Below are 26,497 nucleotides of genomic sequence, written 5' to 3'. Positions count from 1 at the left end.
TATAGCTCCACAAGTGCTCGACATCTCTCCTTACTTCACATACTTTTAAGCCCTGCATTAAATGACAGTACCTAGTTTGGTTTGTTCAGAACACTGCTGGTTCTCTGTAAATCAAAAGTTCTCTCATTTACAGCATTCCCTCCTTCAGAAATAATTAGGATGTGATATGATAAGTCAAAATAACTGTCTTATTACCCTGAATTATAAACCCAGAGCATAACAGGCATAAAAGGTTAATTTATAACTTTTAATGGTTCCTTAAAAGATCCCAAAGACTTACAGAGTAGGTCATTTTCAAATAGGATCTATTCTTTTAATAGAATTTCTTACCTTAAGTGTTTGTTCAGTTTTTTCAAAAGTAGTTTGAAAACTGGGTCCATTCTTATCAGCCTTAAAAAAAAGAAATGAAAGTTCTAAAGAAGGAGTTAAGACCAAAGTAAATAAATCACTTACTTATAATCTTAATTTACTTATATTCAGTTATAACTATACTTTAAGACACATTATATATTTAATTTTATTATTACTGTTTTAAAGGTACATCCAGTGAAGATGGATGTAACTCTTATTTATTACAAGAGTACAAATTTGTCCTCCTCTTCAAACAGAGGAGACCACAGCATCACTCATTTTTGAGAAACTGCAGCTAGAAATGAGAAAGGTAATCTAGCCCATCTATCACCTAATGCTTGAATCCCTTTAGAAAGGCTTTAGCAAGTATCTTCTAGAAAATGTCCAGTGAAAGAGACCTCATTTTCTTAGAAATCCAAACTTCAAGGAACTTGGATTTAGTGAGGTTTTCATGCTGAATCAAAAATCTGTCTCCCACTATAATTACCAATTGGTTCAAGTTCTGTCCTTTGGAATCACACAGTAAACTGAAAGTTTTACCTCTTGTGAGAAGCTGGACCAATATCCCTGCCTCCCTGCTCCCACAATGTTTTGTGTTCTTCTTTATTAGAGAATCAAAAATATTTGTCCTGTTATTTACCTACTTCCCACTGGTCTATAAATTCCCTGAGAATAAAAAATGCTTTTCATCTCTGTATCTCAGGTGTCTAAAAGAACCTGACTCATAAGGACATTCAATAAAGAGCTGCTGACTATATGGGATAAGAATCTGAAAAGGGGAGTTCCCGTCGTGGCGCAGTGGTTAACGAATCCGACTAGGAACCATGAGGTTGCGGGTTCGGTCCCTGCCCTTGCTCAGTGGGTTAACGATCCGGCGTTGCCGTGAGCTGTGGTGTAGGTTGCAGACGCGGCTCGGATCCTGCGTTGCTGTGGCTCTGGCGTAGGACGGTGGCTACAGCTCCGATTCAACCCCTAGCCTGGGAACCTCCATATGCCGCGGGAGTGGCCCAAGAAATAGCAAAAAAAAAAAAAAAGAATCTGAAAAGGAATGGATATGTGTATATATGGAACCGATTTACTTTGCTGTACACCTTAAGCTAACACAACTTTGTAAGTCAACTATACTCCAGTAAAATAAATAAATAAATAGTTGTTGAATGAGTGAACTAACTGTGAATAAAGCTGAATACCATCAATTCCTTCATCAATTCCTCATATAACATACTTCTGAGTCCTTCCTGAATCCTGGCAGTTCTGTACTGAACCAAATCCAACTAGACTTTATCCCTTTTGATATAGGATAGTCACCTACACATACAATGTATGTAGGCAGCTGAATATGCCCCATAAGATAGGATTAGGACCTACTTTACCACAGGCGTCCATCTTTGGGATCAATAAGTTAGTTTGGTGGCATTTATAAGTCCTAGTCCTCTACTTAAGTGAAAGAGAAAGAAGGTGTACAAATGGAAAAAAAAATCATAGATATTTCTACAATTAAAACCTATGATACACAAGAGCCTTTAATAATCTACTGTCATCTTTTTCCTTCCAGAGGACAGTGTAGAGCACACAACAAATATATCAACATTCTATGGTCCTTACCTTAATGTACTCCACCTTTAAAAGATCTAATCCAGGTTTGTCAGAAGAACTAATCAAGTGAAGGGGCTTCTTTTTGGATCCTAGAGTAAAGAAAAAGAAAAAAAAATGTTTCAAACAAATTGCTCTTTTTTAAGTTTGGAATTTCCACCACATCTTTTTCTTTTTTAAAAACTCTGTTAATCAGGCCTTAAAAGACTATCTTCACATATTTTCACAGTTCTTACATATTAAAGTCATCATCAGTAAAGAAATAAGCCAATTCAAATCCTGACCTTATCTCTGAGATCCAACTTACTTACAAACATGCAATTGCACATGTGTTCTTTGATCTTATATCTGTGTTCAAAAAGAATCAAAATTTCTCTAGATACTTTTAAGACCGTATGTGCATTTATAAGGCACCAGGAAGACTACAGGTGTAAGAATCTGAAAATATGGATTCCAGTTCATCTCTACCTTTACCAAAAGCTATTTAACTTCTGTTTTCTCAGCTATATATAACAATGAGGTTGAACTAAAGAAAAAACACATGTAATATTCTTTGAGTTCTAAAATTTCATTCTTATTAAAGAAATTTAAAGAATTTTATTTTGTTTAGACTAAGAAAAGTCAAGAAGGATTTTAAGGGAAGGGAATTGCTAGATTTCTTTTCATTTAAAAACCACAGGTACTACTAGACATCCTTTCTATCCTTACACAGATGTACCAGGGAACTGCCTCCAGAAGCCTTGGAGGGACAAGTGATTGATTCTACCTTTAATCCAACTTTTATTATTTGCAGTCTTATAATTCCTGTTTCTGAGAAATCTCAGAATTTTCCATTGAAATAACCTTCTCTAAAGGAAAAAAAACAATAGCCTGGTAAATTTATTCTTTGTACCTTTTTTCCCTTATGACAGTAATGTAAACGCCATGTCTCCATAGTGCTTACAGAAGCTTACTAATACACAAAACATTTTTCTTCTAAACTGAGGTTTATTACAGCTATTTTTTAAAAAAATAACAAAAAATAGGACTGCACATTTGACTAAAATATTTGGCAAGTACTAGCTAATTTTAATTATGGTAGATTCACCCATTCTTTCATTCATCAAACACCCAATGAGTACACAAGATGTATACTGAAATAAACTATACAGCTCTAAAAGAATTTAATGTCCCACCATTTTTTTATAATCCAACGTTGCTTCTGACATATCAACACTATTCAATTGAAAGAACAAAGACTTCAATAGTATAAGACCAGAGATAAATTCTAGGTTCTGTCATTCATAAGATGCATGATCCTGAATAAGATACTTAATCTCTATTTATGCTACCTTCCTTGGTTTGTAAAATGGGAATAATACTCTCTATATAAGGGGGATTTTTATGGACTCTCTGAGGCAGGAGATCATAGTTGTTATGAATACAGACCATAGGGCCAGATTTCTATGATTTTAGTCACGGTTCAGGAACTAACTAGCAGTGTGACTTTGGGTAAATTATGTAACCAATCTACAACTTAGTTTCTTCCTTTTTTGGTTTTTGTTTTGTTTTTGTTGTTGTTTGTCTTTTCAGGGCCACAACTGCAGCATATGGAGGTTCCCAGGCTAAGGGTCCAATCAGAGCTGCAGCTGCCGGCCTATGCCACAGCAACACAGGATCCAAGCAGCATCTGCGACCTACACCACAATTCATGGAAGTGCTGGATCCTTAACCCACTGAGCGAGGCCAGAGATCGAACCCACATCCTCACAAATGCTAGTCCACGGATGCTAGTTAACCACTGAGCCATGATGGGAACTCCAGTTATTTCCTTTTTAAACTAGAGATAATATCATTGTCTATGTTACAGCATTATTGCAAGGATTAAAGGAGTAATTATTTATAAAATACTTAGAACATGGCTAGCTATTAATTATTATAATTATTACTGTAAAAATGAATGTGTTTCAGATACTGAAAATCTATTACTATCTATTATTTCTATTTTTATGGCTATTACCTTGAATTTCATGGTAATCCAAGCTGATTTTCCTTAAATAAGATACTGCAGTTAAATCAAATGTTCTCACTGTAGCCTCTGTTCCTAACTGAGTAACATTAAACACCAGAATCGTATCTTCTTCTTTCTGTTGTTTGGTAAACTCCAAAATTACCTATAAGAATCAGGACAGCCAATGAAAGGTTAAGTACTTTGAATCATACTTAAAATAAAAACCAAAATCCCTCTTCATATATATCATCGTGACACAGCAGAAATTTTACTCACACTCCTCTGTTACCATAAAGTTATCTACCATGATTGGAAGTTATCATCTTTACATCTATTATTGAGAATATAACTCCATCCATCTAAAAATTATGATGAAAGTTTATATCCACTATTCATTTACTTTTTTAATTTAGTAAAAATAGGAATATGTGGATTCCTCCTTAATATGATTTTTTTTAAAACCTTTAACTCAAAACTAAAAGTCATGTCTGGTGATATAAGAAGAATGTGCATTAAAGTAAAAAAGCAAGACAAGGATGTTTACCGTTATACTACTATTCAAATTTATTGTGGAAATGATAGCCGGTGTGTTTAACCAATGAAAAATAAAACATATTATGTGGCAATTTGTAAAACATGAAAGGTCTTTGATCTCCATCAAGGGATGAAGATCTTTGTCTCTGCCAATCCCCTTAGAGTTTGGGCAAGGTTATGACTGCTTCAATCAATGGAGTACAGGAGTTCCTGTCGTGGCACAGTGGTTAACAAATCTGACTAAGAACCATGAGGTTACAGGTTCGATCCCTGGCCTTGCTCATTGGGTTAAGGATCTGGCTTTGCCATGAGCTGTAGTATAGGTCGCAGACACAGCTTGGATCCCGCGTTGCCGTGGCTCTGGCGTAGGCTGGTGGCTACAGCTCCAATTAGACCCCTAGCCTGGGAACCTCCATATGCCATGGGAGCATCCCTAGAAATGGCAAAAAGACAAAAAAAAAATCAGTGGAGTACAGAGGAAGTAACACTATAAGGATTTCCAAACTCATATAAGGCCAAAATGGAGCTCCTTTGAGGTGCAGCAGTTAAGGATACAGTATTGCCACTGCAGAGGCTCAGTCACTGCTATGGCTCAGGTTCAATCCCTGACCCAGGAACTTCCACATGCAGCAAAAATAAAAAATGAAAAAGGCCAGGAGGGGTTCCCTCCTTCTGGCTCAGCAGTAACGAACCTGACTAGTATCCATGAGGATGCAGGTTCGATCCCTGGCCTCTCTCAGTGGGTTAGGGGATCTGGCTTTGCCACAAGCTATAGTGCAGGTCGCAGACATGGCTTGGATCTGGCGTTGCTGTGGCTGGGGTATAGGCCAGCAGGTGCAGCTTCAATTCGATCCCCAGCCTGGGAATTTCCATAGGCCACAAGTGCGGCTCTAAAAAAAGGGTCATGAAACTCCCACCTGGGAATTCTCATTATGGCAGAAGCTAGTTGCTATGTAATAAGTTCAACTACCCAGAAGCTGCTGTGCTCAGGAGGCCATGAGTAGGTAATTTGGTGTCCATAGTCCCAGCCAAGCTCCCAGCCAAGAGCCAGTATCCACTGCCAGTCTCATGCCCAAGTCACTTCTAAAACCCTCTGGAAGTTCAGGTCACAACTACCCTACTCAAATTTGACTGGAAGCACATGAAAGACTATGCAAAAATTACTAAGCTGGGCCCTTTCAGAATTCCTAACCCACAAAACTGTAGGCAAAATAAAATAACTCTTTTGAGCTACTACATTTTGGGAAAATCTACTAAGCAGCAGGATAACTGGAGTAACATTAAGTCCTTACAAAAAAAAAAGCAAAATTAATAGTATTAGCAGTGATATAATTATATACCAAGAAAAACCAGATTGTCAACCGAGAAACAGAAATGGTAAGACAGTATAATAAAATATTCAGTACAGAATGAGATACAAAAATAAGTTTCAAATAAATCAATGATTTAAATGAAAGAATTAAAATCACAAAATCATGGGTAAATATTTTTGTAATGAAGAATTTTCTAAACACACACCAAAACTAGAATATAAAGAAAAAATTAGGTAAGTTTTACTACAGAAATATTTAAAACCTCAGAATGGTTAAAAAACAAAAACAAAAAAGAAAGAAAAGCTCAAATTGGGAAAAATATTTCAAATGGGACTACTGTTTTTCCTTAGCTGATTTTGATTATCACTTTATTCATTCACTCAATAAAATATTTATTGAGCATCATCTTCCATGTACGAGGGTGTGCCAACCACTAAGGACACCAAAATGACCAGGGCAGACAAAGTCCTTGTCTTCATAAAGCTCATATTCTAGGGAGCATAGGAGAAAGCAAAGGTTGCTATTTTGTAATTAGGTAGTCAGGCCTTTCCATTAAGATAGCATTTCAGAAGGAAGTAAAGAATCAAGTCATGGAGTTCCCGTCGTGGCGCAGTGGTTAACGAATCCGACTAGGAACCATGAGGTTTCAGGTTCGATCCCTGGCCTTGCTCAGTGGGTTAACGATCCAGTGTTGCCGTGAGCTGTGGTGTAGGTTGCAGACGTGGCTCGGATCCCGCATTGCTGTGGCTCTGGCGTAAGCTGGTGGCTACAGCTCCGATTAGACCCCTAGCCTGGGAACCTCCATATGCCTCGGGAGCGGCCCAAGAAATGGCAAAAAGACAAAAAAAAAAAAAAAAAAGAAAGAATCAAGTCATGCAGGCAAAGAACTTTCCAGGCAAAGGAAATGGCAAGCACAAAGAATGTGCTTTGGTAAATACATGGAAGAAAAAAAAGGCAAGTTCCAATTCCCCAAGCCAAGAACTCTGTTCACTGCTGTAGTTCTAGTATTGAAACAACAACTGATACATAATGACACTTGAGAAATATTTACTAAAGGAATGAATGCAATATGGCTGGAGAAGAATGAGCAAAGCAGAAGCAAAGTTCAGATAAAGCCAAAGAATTCACATGGTATGACTTGGAGACCATGTAAGGCCTTGTAGGTCATGGGAAGGACTTAGCTCTTTACTGTGAGTGGAGATGGGAAGCCCATGTAGTGCAATGAGCAAAGCAAAGACAGGATCTGACTTTTTCTTTAAAAGGATCACACTAGCTACTGCATGCAGAACAGAGTACACAATGGAAGCAAAAAGAGAGTTAAGAGGCTGCTGCAATAGTCCAAGTGAAAGATGATGGAGACCTGGACAGTGCAGTAGCAATGAAAGGGAGGAATAATCATTTCAATGTATTCTGAAGGAAAAGTCCAGGGTTTTTTTGTATGTTATATGGAAGTATGAGAAAAACAGATAAGCCAAAGAAGTTTAAGGGAGCAGAACAAGCTTTCTTTAAACAAGTACAAAATAATACCTAGATTTGTATACACAATTAAAATCTGATATTTCTGATATTATATTTTAGGACATGACATCACATTGGGATATAAAGCAGCCAATTAAGAAACATCTCCTTTTTTTATCTTTTGTGTTTTATTTCAAAGCAATTCGTAATCATTAAAATTTTCTTGAATATATAGAAAGCAAACAGGCAAAAATGAAAAACTATAATTCTACCACACAGAGATGAAAACTGCTATTTACAAAGGGGAAAAAAAAGTGTGTGTGTGTGTGTGCTTGTGTGTGTGTGTGTGTGTGTGTGGCAGTAGGGAAGACAGAGTACACACTTTTTTTGTCTGTTTCTTAAGGCCACACCTGCAGCATATGGGAGGGGTCAAATGAGAGCTGCAGCTAAGGCCTATGCCACAGTCACAGCCACGCCAGATTCGAACTGCATCTGTGGCGACCTACACCATAGCTTGTGGCAACACTAGATTCTTAACCCACTGATCATCGACAGAGAGCAAACTTGCATCCTCATGGAGACTGCACTGGGTCTTTAACCTGTTAAGCCACAACAAGAACTCCCAACATTTTAAATATACTTAATGTTTGGGTCTAGCATGAGATAATTTATAAGAATAGTGATAACAAAAATATATTCGTTTACAGAAAAAAAAAATACACGTACCTCTTTAACTTCAAATTTCAGTAGAAGATTAATCAACTCCTCATTTGGGACCTCAGCACCTTTTTTTAGTCCTGACCCTTTTATGCTTTTATCCATCTGTGTGTCTCCATCCTCAGCATCAAAATATTCATCATCAGACTCTAAAGGAAGAAGGCAATCTACTTGAGAGAATGTCCATTGAAAACTGCATAAAACACTCAAACTGAAACCCCTCAAAAGTAAAATTCATTTATTAGACATAATCTTCATTTGCAGAATCAGAACATAGCTTCTTTTGAAGTCCCACAAAGTGACTCAACCTGGCATGTGATAATCACATAGAAAATCAAAATGCCTTTCTATTTCTTTCTTTAACACTTCTGATTGTTTTTTGCTTTAGTTTTTTTATTCAATTTTTCATAAAACATTTATTAGGTATCATCCATCACACACCAGAGTGACCAGGATAGATATTATTCTTGTCCTCATCAGGTTTACATTCTAGTTCAAAATTTAAAGAGAACAGGTAGACCAAAGACAGAGAAAAGAATCGAGATGGGCCAAAAAAAAGTAGCTGATTTAGAATCTTGAACACTGTCAATCACAAAAATCCTTTCATGCAAGTGAAGAAACTTGGCCTTAAATAAAAATAAATGACTCAAAGTCACACTGTTAATACAGCACAAGAAATAAAACCAGTAAATTACTACCATGAAAGGAATGCAAAAGGAACCATGAAAGGAAGGCTCCTTTATTTTCTGAAAATTTCACTCTCTCTATATATTAATTTATAGGTTTGGTTTAGTAAAGAATATTTTACTTTCCTTACCTGATTCCACTCCATCCAGCAATAGTGGTGTACCAAGTAGGTCTTTTGTCCTATCTGACATAATAGGAATGGTGGATATCTAGCAAATAATACAAAAAGTTTTCTGAATATACTAGTTTAGCAGGATTAAATATACATAAATGAGAGAAATACTAAAAAAAGTGACAACAGACAGAGAGAGATGGAAAGACACATTCACAGCATACAAATCTTCCAACAAAGAACATTATGCAATCAGCTAAGTAATGGTAAGTTGGAATTTACTAATTAAGACTACCATCTTCAATTACAAGGGCAGAACTATGTACAGCTCTAGTAGCTAAGTCTACCTATAACTGTACATCATTTAGTTGCTATTAAAATATTAACTGTGCATCACTTTGCAGGTTCCTTGAAAATGATATCAGCATTAGTTGGCTCTCTAAAACTTCATTTCAAACTAAGTGGAAATCAAACACTTATTTTATGTTATAAAGATCAATTCCAAGCAAAGTGATCTAGGATTTTAAGTCTAATACATAAGAAAATTTTATAATGATAATTTTATTTCGCAACATTTTAAAGAAGATTTCTATGTCTAGTTTTATTTAAAACACATCTTGTAAGTTTGAAAAACATTTTTCATTTATGAAAGTATTTTTGTGTCCATTATTCCCTAAAACAGACTTCCTCCCAACACTCTAAAACAGTAGCAAAAATAGACTACCTTTATTTATCCAAGTGCCATATGCAGTTCTACACAGACTAAACCACATTAAATCTCAAAAATGTATCAGATAAATGAAACTGGCCCTAAACAACATTGAGAAACAACTTAGCTCATAAAAAGATGAAACACTCACCATATATACAAATGTGAAGACATCTAGAATTTTTATTACATCCATTTACCTGTCTCTCTGGAGTTGGAGTCTGTGCAGATGGTTTCTGTGGCAAGGGTATACTATTAACCAAAGACAGCACATCTTTCATCTTCTGGTCTGAAATTCTCACATGCATCAGAGGAAGCCCTCCGGAGACTTTAAATCTAAAAAACATAATTCAGCTGTAAGGTTTCAAGGCCCAGTTTCTCTGTATTACAGAGGAGGGAAGAAAATGGAGCAGAGACTACATTGTGGGGTCAAAGTTACTTTGGGCATGGTTTTTTTTGTTTTTGTTTTTTGTCTTTTTTTGTCTTTCTAGGACCGCATCTGCGGCATATGGAAGTTCCCAGGCTAGGGGGTCCAATCAGAGCTACAGCTGCCAGCGTACACCACAGGCAGAGCAACATCAGATCCAAGCTCCATCTGCAGCCTACATCACAGCTCAGAGCAACGTGGGATCCTTAACCCACTGAGCGAGGCCAGGGATCGAACCCACAACCTCATGGTTCCTAGTCAGATTCATTAACCACTGAGCCACGATGGGAACTCCAGGCATGTTTTAATCTAAAACATTTATTAATGCCTCAACATTGCCAAGGAATGGGAAGTTGTATGTAAGCCAAGGTTTGTAATCTTCTTAAGCAGCCAAACCTTAAGTTAACTAATTTTCAGGAAAATATTTTCTAATACAAATTGTCTCTGCTTTAAAACTAAAAATCAACATAATTTATTATATATCAAAGATTTTTCATTATAAACATCAAAAGAGTATCTACCTCACCATTCTCTATCCCTTCAACCTTCCTTTATTTCCTTTATAGCATTTGATAAAACCTGACATAGCACATGCATACTTATTTTTGTCTCCTCTGGTCATGAGAAGGACATCTGTTTTGTTCACTGCTGAATCACTGTTGTGCTTTCACTGGGCTTCTCTTCTGCTTCCCTATTCCACCTAACTGCCTGGGTTTGCTTGTCTCACATCTTTTATTTTTAAATATTTTCCTACTGACCTAGTGTTGATGGTTTCATATAAATACTTAAGTCAAAACATCAAAATTACACTTAAAATAGATGTAGCTTACTGACTGTCAATAAGACTTCAATTTTAAGGCTGTTTTTAAGAAGGTAGAAAAAATATTTCAGAATTATCTGCTGAAATTCAAAATTCAGTTTCTACTTTCCATTCCCTTAGATTATTCTAAAAATTGTATACGGTTCCTAATCAAAATAGCCTCTAATTTTTGAAGATTTTATTTTTCAGTACTGAACCTTGGATTTGATCCATTCAAAAACAGAGATAATCAACGTTTACAGAATGTAAAAGCCCAAATACTTCTGAAGTAAGAGAGCTGATAAGTCAAATAAACATTTTTTTAAAAAATGTCTGCCAGAGTAAGTTAATCATTATTTTTTGTGTCCTTCAGAAATCTAGCTTTGCTTTTAAAATTCAGTAACTGATGCACATATAGTTCACCTTGTTGATTTTATAATATAAATGAAACTCATACATTACCTGGCCATTCGAGTATCTTTTTCTACCATTGCCTTTGCGACCTCAACATGAATGTCCATGGGTTGCAATATATGCATAGTTGATGGATGCTGAAATCGACACTTTTTCCAGTTTTCCTCTTTAAAAAAATTTCAAAAATTAAACATGTTTATTAAATAATTATTTTCAGATCATCAAATGTTCTATGTAAAACTACTCTAACCTATTAGAAAATAATTAACAACTATATTCAATGATACCGACATTTACTTCTTTGAACATACAAGCTAAATGACCTATATTTTTTAATATAGATTAACTAAAGCCAAAGACTATGATATAAAAGACTAAATATTTGTTTGGAGAATATTTTCACAACATCTTGCATTTTAAAGGAAACAGGGGAAAAAACTCTCCAAATTCATTGCCTTGGTTCCAGAATTAGAGATCAAGGTGGTTGGTTGCAGTGAAAAAAGGAAAAGAATACAAAAAAAAAAAAAAGCAAGAAGAAAAGGTTCCTGGAGTTCCTAGGTGCAATAACTTTAAAGCAAAGCAGAAATTAGTTCTATCAAGCAAGACTTTATGACATAAAAATATAATAGTCATTTTTCTTCAAATAAGAAGTTTCCAAAGAAAGACTTTAAATGACAGAATCCTACAGAGATCTTAACTAAGGGCGATGACTGAACATCTTCTATCACTTATAATTCAAACAATTATTATTAAGTACATAAAACAAAAGGCAGCTTTAATGGTCTGCATAGGTACTTCTCGTCACAAAATCAATGCGTTCCTAGTCTATAAAACTAAGTAGAGTTTTACATATTTACATTTTAAAAAAGCTCATCACTCTCCTATAGTATACACACTCTACACAAGGAAATTATGTCTTTTCCTGCTATGCACTACAACAGTGATTACCCAAGAATATTTTGCAAATACTTAACAGCTTCTAGAAACTAAGCAAGTATAGGGAACCAGCAATCTTCATTTAAGCAGGAGAAAATACCAAAGCTTTTGGAAACTAATTATATTCACTACCTTTAAGATTATATCCATACGTCTCGGATATCTAAAAAAGGAGAAAATGTAATACTACTCAAATCAACACTAGGTCAGTAGGAAAATATTTAAAAATAAAAGATGCAAGTGAAAACAACACTGAGACATCCCAAACAGAGTGGGACAGAAGAACATGAGCCAAATGCAATTTTTATCCTGTGTTCTGGTTCTGGACAGTTTTATGTCACATTAAAAAAAAAAAAAAAAAAAGGCAATGACTGGATTCAAATGGTACTAAGTACCTATCCTAAGATGAATAGTCAAATTTTTATGTCTATTCATAACTATAACAAAGATTTTCACTGATGGGCTCCTATGTGGTTCTCTTAAGTGACCCAGAGTATATAGGTTCAAAATGTCCTCAGAGTTGATATACATGCAAACACACAAATCTATTTACCAAAGCTACTTAACATAATTGAAAAATCCTAAAAAACCAACAACAGTTTACCTGCTCTTGCAAAGAGTAGTTGTACACTTTTTATTTCGACATCAAACTTGTCATATGCTTTATCCATTATTTCTTCCAGAGATGAATTATTAGTCTTCTGCAAACCTTGATCTTTACTATTAAGCTAAAATGAAGAAAAGACTTCAATTTTTTAACAGAAAGGTCTATATATCAACATACTTCAGATGTGTTTTCTTTCTCTCTCTCTCTTTTTTTTTTTTTTTTTTCCCGCTTTCTAGGGCCATTCCTGTGGCATATGGATGGTCCCAGGATAGGGGTCTAGGGGTCAAATAGGAGCTGCAGCTGCCGGCCTAAGCCACAGCCACAGCAACTTGGGATCCAAGCCACATCTGCGACCTACACCGCAGATCACAGCAATGCTGGATCCTTAACCACTGAGTAAGGCCAGGGACTGAACCCAAATCCTAATGGATACTAGTCAGGTTCATTACTGCTAAACCACAACAGGAATTCCTAATTGTGTTTTCTTAGAACCTAAATAAAATTAAAACATCCCCCTTAATGAATTCACATTTTGCTTAATTTTCTGATAATCATTAGCAAATATTTTATTAGGAATGTATCTCAGCATATCTCTATTATGCTTGGTATTAGGCACACAGCATTTTTTCATTAATTAGGAGATGAGTTACACAGCCATCTGTCTCAAATAATCTGTCCAGATATGCAACTCTTACTTGGCTCTCAGGAGTTACTGCCGCTTATGGCTCAAGCTCCCCTACTAGATAATCCTACACTCTTCACCATGAAACAGAAGGTTTTATTCCTTCTTCTCCCTACTACATCATTAAAATAATAAGGCCATTAGAACTCAGCTCCAATCTGAACTTCCTTTTCCGTCTTCTTAAAGGAAGCAAGAATCAATTCAGGGCTATGTTTCCTTTCATTTTTTTTTTGTCTTTTTGTCCTTTTAGGGCCACACCCATGGCATATGGAGGTACTCAGGTTAGGGGTCCAATCCGAGCTGTAGCCATAGACCTACACCACACCCACAGCAATGCCAGATCCTTAAACCACTGAGCGAGGCCAGGGATGGAACCTGCAACCTCATGGATACTGATCAGATTCATTTTCGCTGAGCCACAGGAATTCCCAGGGCTATGTTTCTTGAAATCTTCACTTTTTCTCAAAGAATTGGATTTCTAAGAGGTTCAACACCCAAACTTTTAGAATTCATATGCTATTCAGTTGCTGACAGTGATTTAACAAACACATTCATATGTATATAATTTTCTATTGTCAAGCTATATAAATTAAAAAAGAAGAAAACTACATATAGAATCTGGAAACCTAGGAGTGCTTGAAAACTAGGAGTGCTTCCCTCCAATTGGAAAATGACAGCAGTGTGTGGCTGTGGCAGCTCCAATTAGACCCCTAGCCTGGGAACTTCCATATGCCATGGCTGTGGGCCCTAAAAAGACCAAAAAAAAAAAAAAAAAAGAAAGAAAGGAATGACAGCAGTGGAGTTCCCCATCCTGGCTCAGTAGTTAATGAACCTGACTAGTATCTATGAGGACTCGGGTTCCATCCCTGGCCTTGGTCAGTGGGTTAAGGATCTGGTATTGCCGTGAGCTGTGGTGTAGGTCACAGGCTCGGCTAGGATCCCGTGTTGCTATGGCAGTGGCGTGGGCCTGCAGCTACAGCTCTGATTCAACCCCTAGGCCTGGGAACCTCCATGTGCCGCGGGTACAGCCCTAAATAGACAAAAAGACAAAAAAAGACAGGAGTAATCCAGTCCTCAATGTCAAATTATCCACCAATGTCAAATCACCTATTTCAGAAAATGTTACTTTTTCTTAATAGACATAAAATACATATAAACTGCACAATCTAAGCTAGGCTTGACAAAATGCTAAGAAGAAATAAGTCTAGGTTTAGTTTAAGTGAACTCAGAGAAAAAAAGCAAACTGTCAGACCAGTAGCTACTAAGCTGAGCAAAAATGGGCAGAGAGAAATGCATATACACCTACCTGAAATGTACCAAAATCTAAAATAAGAAGATCTGACTTTTCGTGGTGGAAACCTGTCTGTGGAACTATTAGGTAAGAAGGCTTCAGATTTATCCTTAAATCAAGGACTTTTCGAGTTTCAATAATATGTGTAAGTCCTAAAAGAAGAAAAAGAAATAATGAAAGATTAGATGGTCAAGCTAAAATATGTAACCGTATTTTTTTTTTTTTTTTTGCTTTTTAGGGCCATACCCATGGCATGTGGAGGTTCCCAGGCTAGAGGCCTCATCCAAGCTACAGCTGCTGGCCTACACCATAGCCACAGCAATGCAGGATCCAAGCTGCATCTGTGACCTACAGCATAGCTCATGGCAACCCCAGATTGTTAACCCACTGAGTGAGGCCAGGGATCAAACCCACAACCTCATGGTTCCTAGTTGGATTCATTTCCACTGCACCATGATGGGAACTCCTATAACCATATTATTAACAACAAGAATAAGAATAAGAGTATCGGGAGTTCCTGTCATGGCACAGCAGAAACAAATCTGACCAGGAACCAAGAGGTTACAGGTTCAATCCCTGGCTTCACTTAGTGGGTTGAAGATCCGGCACTGCTGTGAGCTGTGGTGTAGATTGCAGCTGCGGCTCGGATCTCAGGTTGCTATGGCTGTGGTGTAGGCTGGTAGCTATAGTTCTGATTGGACCCCTAGCCTAGGAACCTCCATATGCCATGGGTGCGGCCCTAAAAAGCAAAAAAAAAAAAAAAAAAGAATAAGAATATCACTTGAAGAGTATTTGGGAGGAGCATCAGTTCTTTTCAGATTAGAGTCTTCATTCAACACATATGGTCCATGGAAAACAATCCTTTCACAGAGTAAGTAAACCCAACACAGCTAGTATTTTATCCTGAGATAGAAAAATTCATTATTTCTTTAGTTAAGTGACCAGATAAAGTAGTTGGCTTTAGTTTAGAGGCCATATTGTACAAATGTACTTATCTTTAAAACTTGATTCACACAGTATAGTGAACAGCTGCTTAAGAACTGAGAGAGAGCAATGTTCTCCATCACAAGCACACTCTGCAACACAGGTCGTTGAAGGTTAACAGCAGAGAGACTCATCTGTGCCCCATATTACTATCTTTCTCATCTACTCTAGGAGGCATATTTGATAAAAAGTAACATATGCTATTTTAAATATAGTGTTTACATTAGAAAAGAAAAAAATGTTGAGCTTAGTTTACCTGTAGCTGTTCTCTCTTTAATTTCTTCCAGCTTCATCAAGGTAGCTGATGTTATTTGCTCAAGATCTAATCCCTTATTTGATTGAAAGAATTCAACCACTGCATTGATGGTTTTCTGTAAAATAATTTAAAATATAAGCAAGTTAATCACAGTACTTTGATATTATAAATTTTAAAGTTTCAGTTTAATTCTTTTTTTTTTTTTTGGTCTTTGCTATTTCTTTGGGCCACTCCTGTGGCATATGGAGATTCCCAGGCTAGGGGTCTAATCGCAGCTGTAGCCACTGGCCTACGCCAGAGCCACAGCAACGCGGGATCCGAGCCGCATCTGCAACCTACACCACAGCTCACAGCCTCGCCAGATCGTTAACCCACTGAGCAGGGGCAGGGATCGAACCCACAACCTCATGGTTCCTAGTTGGATTCGTTAACTGCTGCGCCATGATGGGAACTCCTCAGTTTAATTCTAATCAACTCTGGCTTTGAACTGAGGAGGTAGCAACAAAGATAATCTACCCTACTAAATCTCCCTCTGGAGTGAATGAGAACCTGAAAAAAAAAGCCCAATTAAGCTTACTGGAAAGGCAACCAGTGTGTGCATACTGTTAAGGTGACCTCAAGTATGTGCTATGGTATCTTGCTGATATAGCAATGGGGCAGTACTTCTAGTCTTAGCCTCCAGATTAGAAGGGGAAACTCTACCTCTCTACACTACAACTGGACTCCCCCGCACTTTGAAGTTTAGAAAGGAAATAAGAAAGCCATAGAGTCCTTAACCCATATCCAAAACTTGAACTTAAAAATCAGATATTCTGCAGAAAGAATGAGTTCTGGGGACTGGATATACAACAGTATGAAATATCAGCAATATATATAAAAATACTCAACAATACTGAAGTATGCACTTAAAAATGGCTAAGATGGTACAAAAAACACATGAAAAAATGCTCATCTCTAATTATTAGAGGAATGAAAATCAAAACTACTACAAGGGAAGTTCCCATCATGGCTCAGCAGTAACAAACTCAACTAGTATCCATGAGGATGCAGGTTTGATTCCTGGCCTCGCTCAGTGGGTGAAGGATCCAACGTTGCCATGAGCTCTGGTGTAGGTCACAGAGACACAGCTTGGATCTGGCATTGCTGTGGCTGTGACAGAGGCTCGCAGCTACAGCTCTGATTTGACCCCTAGCCTGGGAACTTCCATATGCTGCAGGTACAGCCCTAAAAAGAAAAAAAAAAAAAACTACTACGTCAGTACCACCTCACACTAGCCAGAATGGCCGCCATCAAAAATCATTGTCTACAAACAATAAATGCTGGAGAGGGTGCAGAGAAACAAGAACCCTCTTACACTGTTGGTGGGAAGGTACATTGGTGTAACCACTATGGAAAATAGTTTGGAAGTTCCTCAAAAAACTAAATATAGAACTACCATATGATCCAGCAATCACACTCCTGGGCATATATCCAGAGAAAACTGTAATTCAAAAAGATACATGCACCCCAAAGTTCATTGCAGCCCTATTCACAATAGCCAAGACATGGAAGCAACCTAAATATCCATCAACAAAGGAAGAGATAGAGATGTGGTACATATATTCAGTGGAATATTACTCAGCCATAAAAAGAATGACATAATGCCATTTGCAGCAATGGGTTGGATGGACCTGGAAACTATCATACTCAGTGAAGTTAGACAGTGAAAGACAAATACCACATGGTATCACTTACATGTGGAATCTGAAAAAAAAAAAAAAAAAGGATACAAATGAACTTATTTGCAGAACAGAAACAGACTTTGAGAAACTTATGGCTACCAAAGGGGACAGGCATAGGGGCAGAAGGGATGGACTGGGTGTTTGGGAGTGGCATATGCACACTGAGGCCAGCGGGGACCTGCTATATAGCACAGAGAACTCTACCCAATATTCTATGATAATCTACGTGGGAGAAGAATCTGAAAGAGAATGGTATGTGTATATGTATAACTGAATCACTTTGTTGCACAACAGAAATTATCATAACCGTTTAAATCAAGTGTACTTCAATAAAACTTTGGGAAAAATAAGTTGAACACAGAGCTGTAACACTATGTAGCCAATCTAGATGTGATGGTAGGGGGGGCATGTTTTATCTGTGAGCCTCAAAAGAAATGTCACATATCTTTCAGAAATGGATTAAGAGGAGTTACTGTCGTGTCTCAGTGGTAATGAACCCAACCAGGATCCATGAGGACACGGGTTCAATTCCTGGCCTTGCTCAGTGGGTCAAGGATCCTGTGTAGCTGTAAACTGTGGTGTAGGTTGCAGATGTGGCTCAGATGCCAAGTTGCTGTGGCTGTAGTATAGGCTGGTAGCTGCAGTTATGATTCAACCCTTAGCCTGGGAACCTCCATATGCCCTGGATGCAGCCATGAAAGAAAGAAAAAGAAAGAAAAGAAAGAAAAGGAAGGAAGAAAGGAAGGAAGGAAGGGGTTAAGAGGTTTATGATTCTGATTTAGGTCAAAAACATGGTGAATTTTTTAAAAATTGGTTAAGATGGTAAATTTTGTTATATGTACTTTACCACAACTTAAAATTTAAAAAAAAAAAAAAAATCAGAGAATACAGTAAGTTCGACTTTCCACCCACACTATAAATCTACTTCTAAACTGTGAAGTAAAAATAAGTCAGGGATCTCAATAACAGCATGGGGCCAACCTACAAGTGTTGTAATGATTTATGAGCCCCACCTATCCTGCTGGCTATCTCAAAATAAGGTAAGAGAATCTGAATAAAGATGGAGATACAGATACAGAACTTGAGTCAGTATTTCAATAACACAGAAATGGTAACATGAGGTTGTGGGTTTGATTCCTGGCCTCGCTCAGTGGGTTAAGGATCCGGCGTTGCTGTGAGCCGTGTCTGTGTGTGTGTAGGATGCAGACGCAGCTCAGATCTCTCGTTGCTGTGGCTGTGGCATAGGCCAGCAGCTAAAGCTCCAATTCGACCCCTAGCCTGGAAACCTCCATATGCTGCAGATGCGGCCCTGAAAAACAAAACAAAACAGAAAGCATCGGTAAACTCAGCTAAGTAAATAAAGGTGAAAATATATGAAAAAGGAAAAACAAAAAAACCACATGTCAGAAGCATATGACAAGTTTAATAAAGATTCACTTTCTTCTTATACTCACAGCATCATAGACGACCTCTACAGGCTGAGACTGAACAACCAGAGTCTGGTCAGCAGTACTATTCTCTGGATTGGTTTCAAATTCGATTTTAAGCAAGGATGATGCAGTATCACCAATTGAAGCCACAAGAGATGGTATAATATCTTGCTGTCTCAGACCTGTTATATACCAGTGTTCTAATTTTGCTTCCACCCTACAATCCAATGAGGAAAAAAGTACTATAAATAAGATCTTTTGTAATATAATTAGGTTAAAATTAAAATTTCCCTTAAAAAAAAAAAATTCCTTTAAGAGCCAAGATGAAACCTACTACCCAGAGCTGAAGTCCAAACTCTTTAGCCTGGCATTCAATTACCCACACAATCTGGGAGTTTCATTCTGACTTGGTTTATTTTTTTGTTCTCCTCATCCTCATGAAAAATCCACTCTGGCCAACCTCACAACACTGCAGAACTGTGGCATGAATACAAGCTATGGAACCCATCTTCCTATTTCGTGCCACTCTCCTCCCTCATCCCTGCTCCTTTCCATGCAGCTAGCCTAAGCCCCAATTCTCCAAGCCCAAGCAATTCTATTCCACAACTGAACTTCTGTAGCATTAACCACAAGGTATTTACAACACCTTCTTATTTAAGAGCTCTTTAATATGCTATATAGTTTTTTTTCCTTTATTTTATTTTATTTTCCCACTGTACAGCAAGGGGATCAAGTTATGCCTTACATGTATACATTACATTTACATTTTTTTTTCCGCTATATAGATTTTAAATTAACATTTCGTATTTCCTCTCTTCTCAACAACAGCATAAACAACTTGAAAATAGAAACTTTTTCCTATGCATACATAGCCTTCAGAGTACCAAATCTCTGAATCAGACAATACCCAAAAAATATTGGTGAAAGAGAGGAAAGGGAAAACAAATAATGAGATCCTCACATAGCTCCATAAAAAGCAAACTCAGGAATTCCCATCGTGGCTCAGTGGTTAACGAATCTGACTAGGAACCATGAGGTTGCAGGTTTGATCCCTGGCCTTGCTCAGTGGGTTAAGGATCCAGCGTTGCCGTGAGCTGTGGTGTAGGTTGCAGACGCGGCTCAGATCCTTCGTTGCTATGGCTGTAGTGTAGACTGGCGGCTACAGTTCCAATTGGACCCCTCCTAGCCTGGGAACCTCCATATGCCGAGGAAAGGCAAAAAGACAAAAAAAAAAGAAAGAAAGAAAGCAAACTCAAATATAAAATAACTACCTTCACAACAAAAGGAAAAGAAATTAGGGAGGAACAACCATTAATCTGTTTTTTATGCTAAATAATACTATATTTTTTGGCCTTAAGTCATACCTAGAAATAAGAACTAAAATAATAACTTTTTTACTTACTTAAGTGCTTGTGCTCCTGGTCGCTGAGATACGTGGGTACCCAGGCCAATTATTTGAATTTTTAGTATTTCTGGAACATTTTTGTTTTCTCTTATTGTAACAGAGGTGCTTACTAGCTTCAGAGCCACTATATAAGCGACATACTAAATGAAAAAACAAATGAAAACTGTGAGCTTTTACGTATTATTTTCTCTAATAATTTCTTATGTAAATTTGTTAAATTATAAAGTGATCCAAAAAACAATATGGTAGGTTTTTGCGTAAATATGTTCATTGAAAAAAAAAAAAAAAAAAAGAAGAACATTAGAAAACTCAATGCAGGAATTCCAGTTGTGGCTTAGGTAACAAATCCAACTAGCATCCATGAGGATGTGGATTCGATCCCTGGCCCTGCTCAGTGGGTTAAGGATCCTGTATTGCTGTGGCTGTGGTGTAGACTGGCAGCTACAGCTCTGATCTGACCTACAGTGGGGGAACTTCCAGATGCTACAGGTGTGCCCCCCCAAACCCCCGGAAAAAGCCTAAATAAATAAATAAAATTAAAAACTTCTAAAAAAAAAAGAAAACTCAATGTAAAATACAACTTTTTTGGGGGGGTGAGGGGTTGCATCTGCAGCATAGGGAGGTTCCCAGGCTAGGGGTTGAATCGGAGCCGCAGCTGCAGGTCTACACCACAGCCACAGCAACACAGATCCAAGTCATGTCTGCAACCTACACCACAGCTCACGGCAATGCCAGATCCTTAACCAACAGAGCGAAGCCAGGGATCAAACCCACATCCTCACTGATACCAGTCAGGTTTGTCACCACTGAGCCACCATGGGAACTCCAAATATGACGTTTATGAAAGATTCAAAATTAGTTTCCCTTCCTATCTATTGTAAGGTCCATGTCTTAACCTTGACAGTAATTACATAGCTGTTATTTGTAATAAATCAAATGAGCAATACATTTTGGTTTTGCTCATTCTTCTACATGAGTTACATTCCACACAACAAAAAAAAATTTAGGGTAAAATTTTTGAAAGATTCAATTTGCTTCTATAGAAAGTACTTCTTATCAGTTATTCTTACACTCATTAAAGCAACTAAATCTAAATTTAGAGAGTTTTAATTGATAAAGTCTGACTGAAGCATTTAGCAAAATAGTAAAGCATTTATTTATGTTATAAATTGTAACATATTTTTAACAGTTACTTTAAACATCAACTTATTTAACCCAATTCAGGATAATACAGAAAAATGAAACCATCTAAACAATTACCACCTGAATAATTACCTGCTTTGGTAAAGTCAGGTTGTGGGCGCTCTCACTATAGCCAATAGCCGTGAAGAGCTTATCCTTTTCCTCCGGAGTCATAAGGTCATCAATAGCTACAAAAAGACAGTATTTCAAGAAATCAATTGCTTCAGTTTTACATATTCAATCAAAAAGATCAAACCAAACTAACAAGCAGCCCCAAATCAATAGACACAAATGCCAAAGCAAAAGCAGTCAAGTAACTTCCTCCTATATACTCCTTTGACATGTTAAAACAAACATCATGTATTTGGTTGTTTAGGTCAAGGAGAAGCAAAGATACCTCGAAGGCATTTGGATGTCATATAAAAACTTGAGAATTCCCCAAGTAGTTAAAAACTTGAGTGAAACTTTTAATTAAATATCCACTTAAAAAGTAACAATACGGAATGCTGCATGTGAGATTTCGGAATTTCAACTTTTAAAATTTCACACAAATCATTTTTCTCAAAAATTCAAAAGTTTTATTTAAGCACAGAAATGTCCTAGGCTGATATATTTACTGATAGCATTATTCTGAGCTACTTTTATTTCAAAAATATTATGAAATGAAATGAACTATCTGGCTAAAATAAAATTTACGTATTTTTTTCCTTACCACTGTGATATAAATTATCTGACTTGAAACTTACTTTCAGGAATCAGAGATTCTTCATCTTTTTTCTTAGATTCCTTCTTACCCCAAAACCCACTAAACCAGCCTCCACGTTTTTCTCCTGTCTCAGCAGACTTTTTCCTTAATTTCTGCCCAGATCGAATCACCTAAAAATCAAAAACTTTAATTAAAGAAAAAATGCCCCCATCCCTTTCAAGTGTAACCAGGTAAGAACAAAGGCTAATGTTTTTTAACAGTACATTAAGTTAAAAGCAGTTAATAAAGCTAGTTCCTTCCTAAATGATGTTCAACATTATCTGGTTAATATTAGTTAATATTATTTTTGGCCATGCCTGCAGCATGCAGAAGTTCCCAGCCAGGGACTGAACCCACGTCAGGGACTGAACCCACATCATAGCAGCAACCTGAGCCACAACAGTGACAACACCAGATCCTTAACTTGCTGAGCCACCAGGGAACTCCAATAGTTCCACTATTAAATCAATTTAATTTCCACACGTACTGATAGCATTTTGATGAAGCTGCATTTTGTGAGTGATCTAATTAAGCTTTCAAGTACAATTTTCCTAAAGAATGTGTCTTGCAAATTTCTAAAATAAGGAGCCACAAGGATAGCAGATCTTGAAAATGAAAAGTACCCTGAGGGAGTTCCCTATGAGGCTCAGGAGTTAATGAACCCAACTAGGATCCATGAGGATGCAGGTTCGATCCCTGGCCTTGCTCAGTGGGTTAAGGATCCAGCATTGCTGTGAGCTATGGTGTAGGTCACAGACGTGGCTCAGATCCCGTGTTGCTGTGGCTATGGTGTAGGCCGGCAACTGTAGCTCTGACTCAACCCCTAGCCTGGGAACTTCCATAGGCCTTGGGTGTGGCCCTAAAAAGACCAAAAAAAAAAAAGTACCCTGAAAGGAAGATGCTTCCACATTCAGAAGTAGAATGTAACAATCCTATTTCATAATTCATTCAATTAGTTTGCTAACTATGGATATGTTTGGGAGGTAGACTATAAATAAAAGCAGAAAGTCCTTGAATCTCATTTCATCCTCTTTTTTCAACAAATCCCGGCTTGATTTTCTGTTATTCCTTGTCTTTACTAACTTTTCAGTAAGATACAGAGATGTATAACCCAAAAGCAGAAAACTGAAGGATAAAAAGAAAAAAGGGGATAAGTAATGTAGACTCTACCTTCTTATCCTTTGAGTAAACTTCCTTGAATAAGTAAATAATTTTACAACTTTAAATATAAAATATTTTAAATTGGGGGAGTTCCCGTCGTGGCGCAGTGGTTAACGAATCCGACTAGGAACCATGAGGTTGTGGGTTCAATCCCTGGCCTCGCTCAGTGGGTTAACAATCTGGCGTTGCCGTGAGCTGTGGTATAGGTTGCAGACGCGGCTCGGATCCTGTGTTGCTGTGGCTCTGGCGTAGGGCAGCGGCTTCAGCTCCAATTCGATCCCTAGCTTGGGAACCTCCATATGCCACAGGTGCGGCCCTAAAAAGCAAAAAAAAAAAAAAAAAAAACCAAGTAGACATTAAACAAATAATAAGGGAATAGGTCTACAACTGCCCACAAAATCATTGATGATGCCAGTTTTATCTCAACTATAACTATCTTTTGTCAAGCTTAATCCATTTTTTAGCAGTCAGAAATGTAATGGGTAAAAAGATATATACAGTTGACTAGTTGATATTCTATATGAAAAACTAACTCTTCTGGCATAGAAGATTAGTGTGCTTTTTTATTTTTCACAGTAAAATACATCTATATGAGATCAAAAATAAACTTAAACATGCATATAAAACCTAACATGAAGAAAGACAGATGTAGAACCTTTTCTTTTTTTCCTAAATATCACCTATGTTGCCATCACTTCCTCCCTGTCCAGCTAAGAGTCCGTGGTAAATAACTTCTGCCAATCCTCTGCCTACATTTTAAACTCTCTGGCCCTATGGAGTTCCACTACAATGAAAGAACATCAATCCTGGGTGAACCTAATTGCCTTCTCTTCATCTACATCCCATTCTTCCTTAGCCACTGCATCTAATAATTAAACTTCTTTCTTCAATTTTTAAACAACTTGTTAAGTGGTATTAAGAACACCCAATTTGGAGGTCCCTTGTGGCTCAGCAAGTTAAGGATCCAGTGTTATCACTGCTGCAGCTCAGGTCACTGCCATGGTGTGTGTTCAGTCCCTGGCCTAGGAACTTCTGCATACCATAGGCATGGCCAAAAAAGAAAAAAATTATGTTGGATAAATGTTTCCGTGGAATAATATATAAAATAGAACACTTTCTTCTTTTTCTTTTTTATGCTTTTTAGGGCCGCACCTGTGACATGCGGAAGTTCCCATGCTAGAGGTTGAATTGGAGCTACAGCTACTGGCCTACACCACAGCCACAGCTACACAGAATCCAAGCCGTGTCTTCGAGCTACACCAAAGCTCACGGCAATGCCATATGCTTAACCCTCTGTGCAAGGCCAGGGACTGAACCTGAATCCTCACGGATACTAATCAGATTCATTTCCACTGAGCCACAATAGGAACCCCCTGTCATTTTTTTTTAAAAAGAAAGAAAATAGGAGTTCCCGTCGTGGCTCAGTGGTTAACGAATCCAACTAGGAACCATAAGGTTGCGGGTTTGATCCCTGGCCTTGCTCGGTGGGTTAAGGATCTGGCATTGCCATGAGCTGTGGTGTAGGTTGCAGGCGCGGCTCAGATCCCATGTTGCTGTGGCTGTGGTGTAGGCCAGCGGCTACAGCTCCAATTAGACCCCTAATTCTGAGATCCTCCATATGCCGTGGGAGCAGCCCTAGAAAAGGCAAAAAGACAAAAAATAAAAAATTTTTAATTAGGAGTTCCTGTCGTGGCACAGTGGTTAACGAATCCGACTAGGAACCATGAGGTTGCGGGTTCGATCCCTGGCCTTGCTCAGTGGGTTAAGGATCCGGTGTTGCCGTGAGCTGTAGTGTAGGTTGTAGACGCGGCTCAGATCGCGCGTTGCTGTGGCTCTGGCGTAGGCCGGCGGCTACAGCTCAGATTCGACCCCTAGCCTGGGAACCTCCATATGCCGCAGAAGCGGCCCAAAGAAATGGCAAAAAAAAAAAAAAAAAAAATTTTAATTAAAAAATAAATAAATAAAAGAAAGAAAATAAAGTTACAAAGCCTCTTCTTGACTCCACATCCCCCACCAGTTGCCACTCCATTTAGCATGTTTTCCACCTGCAGAGATATATCATACTGTTTGTACCTACTTTCTCCAATTCTTCATCTTCCATCCTCTCTCACTTCTATCAAATTTCTACTCGTAACAGTCTATAAAACTTGCTCTTTAAGTGACTTTTTTATGGCTAAATCTAATGACGGAACTTTCAGTTCCATGGTGGTTTAAGCCTTCTACAGCCCATCCTTCACTGCTGATTACAATGAGAAATTGTAGATAAAACACAGAAGACACCTATCAAAGACTGTAAAAAAATAAGTAAAGTAGGCAGATGGTGGAGAGGAGTCAACACTTGGAGAAGCGACCTTCACAAGGGTGAGTTCCTCACATTTTTTTCCCACAGGTTGTGTCCGCCCTCCACCTGCCCCTGAACTTCTCGCTCCAGGGGTCTTACCCTCGGGTAGTCCCCTTCCCATGAGTGCAGGCATGACCTGTGACTTGTTTCTAACAAATAAAATAGGGCAAAGGTGCCAAGATTTACATGATTATGTACACAAAATTGCAGCGGCTGTCTTGCCAGAATATCTCTCTCCCTTAGAAGAAGCAAGCTGCCATGTTGTGGGCTAAGTGGAGAGGCCCAACTGGCAAGAAAGTCAAGTGCTATTGATGAGCTGAGGGCAGCCTCTAGCCAACAGCCAGCAAGAAACTCAAGTCTTCCATTCCACAAACACAAGGAGGTAAATTCTGCCAAGAGAAGCAGATTCCTCATCAGCTATTCCCTAAGTGAGAACACAGTTTATTCACCACCTTGATGCAATATTTTGTGACCTTAAGCAGAGAACTTGGGGAGCAGAGGGCTGGACTTCTGGCCCTCAAAAAACCTGAGATAATAATAGTGTGTTGTTTTAGATCACTAAGTTTTTCAAGAAACCAGAGAAAACTACTTCACATGGCTCTGCCCTGAGAGAGACTGAATCACAGAGCCATGCAGAGGCACAGGCATTTAA

General features: G+C 37.9%; 1 protein-coding gene across 3 annotated transcripts in view; it reads right to left on the bottom strand.

Annotated features, from left to right (window-relative positions):
* Positions 1–26,497, bottom strand: part of VPS13C (vacuolar protein sorting 13 homolog C) — a 173,707-nt gene that overhangs the window by 96,283 nt on the left and 50,927 nt on the right. For 2 of the 3 annotated variants that reach the window (XM_047766197.1, XM_047766199.1), the window contains exons 15-28: positions 22,345–22,474; positions 21,692–21,786; positions 20,414–20,556; positions 19,036–19,228; positions 15,861–15,975; positions 14,636–14,772; positions 12,645–12,768; positions 11,153–11,270; positions 9,665–9,800; positions 8,774–8,852; positions 7,966–8,105; positions 3,944–4,097; positions 1,957–2,036; positions 331–390 (exon numbers count right to left, since the gene is read on the bottom strand). In XM_047766197.1, the coding sequence (XP_047622153.1) occupies positions 331–390; positions 1,957–2,036; positions 3,944–4,097; positions 7,966–8,105; positions 8,774–8,852; positions 9,665–9,800; positions 11,153–11,270; positions 12,645–12,768; positions 14,636–14,772; positions 15,861–15,975; positions 19,036–19,228; positions 20,414–20,556; positions 21,692–21,786; positions 22,345–22,474 (1,704 nt within the window). The remainder of the gene's footprint in view (positions 1–330; positions 391–1,956; positions 2,037–3,943; positions 4,098–7,965; positions 8,106–8,773; positions 8,853–9,664; positions 9,801–11,152; positions 11,271–12,644; positions 12,769–14,635; positions 14,773–15,860; positions 15,976–19,035; positions 19,229–20,413; positions 20,557–21,691; positions 21,787–22,344; positions 22,475–26,497) is intronic. The other variant, XM_047766200.1, reaches the window with a different exon arrangement.

This window comes from Phacochoerus africanus, chromosome 2 (genome assembly GCF_016906955.1).
Source record: "Phacochoerus africanus isolate WHEZ1 chromosome 2, ROS_Pafr_v1, whole genome shotgun sequence".
NCBI lineage: Eukaryota > Metazoa > Chordata > Mammalia > Artiodactyla > Suidae > Phacochoerus > Phacochoerus africanus.
This window is presented reverse-complemented; position numbering and strand designations above follow the sequence as displayed.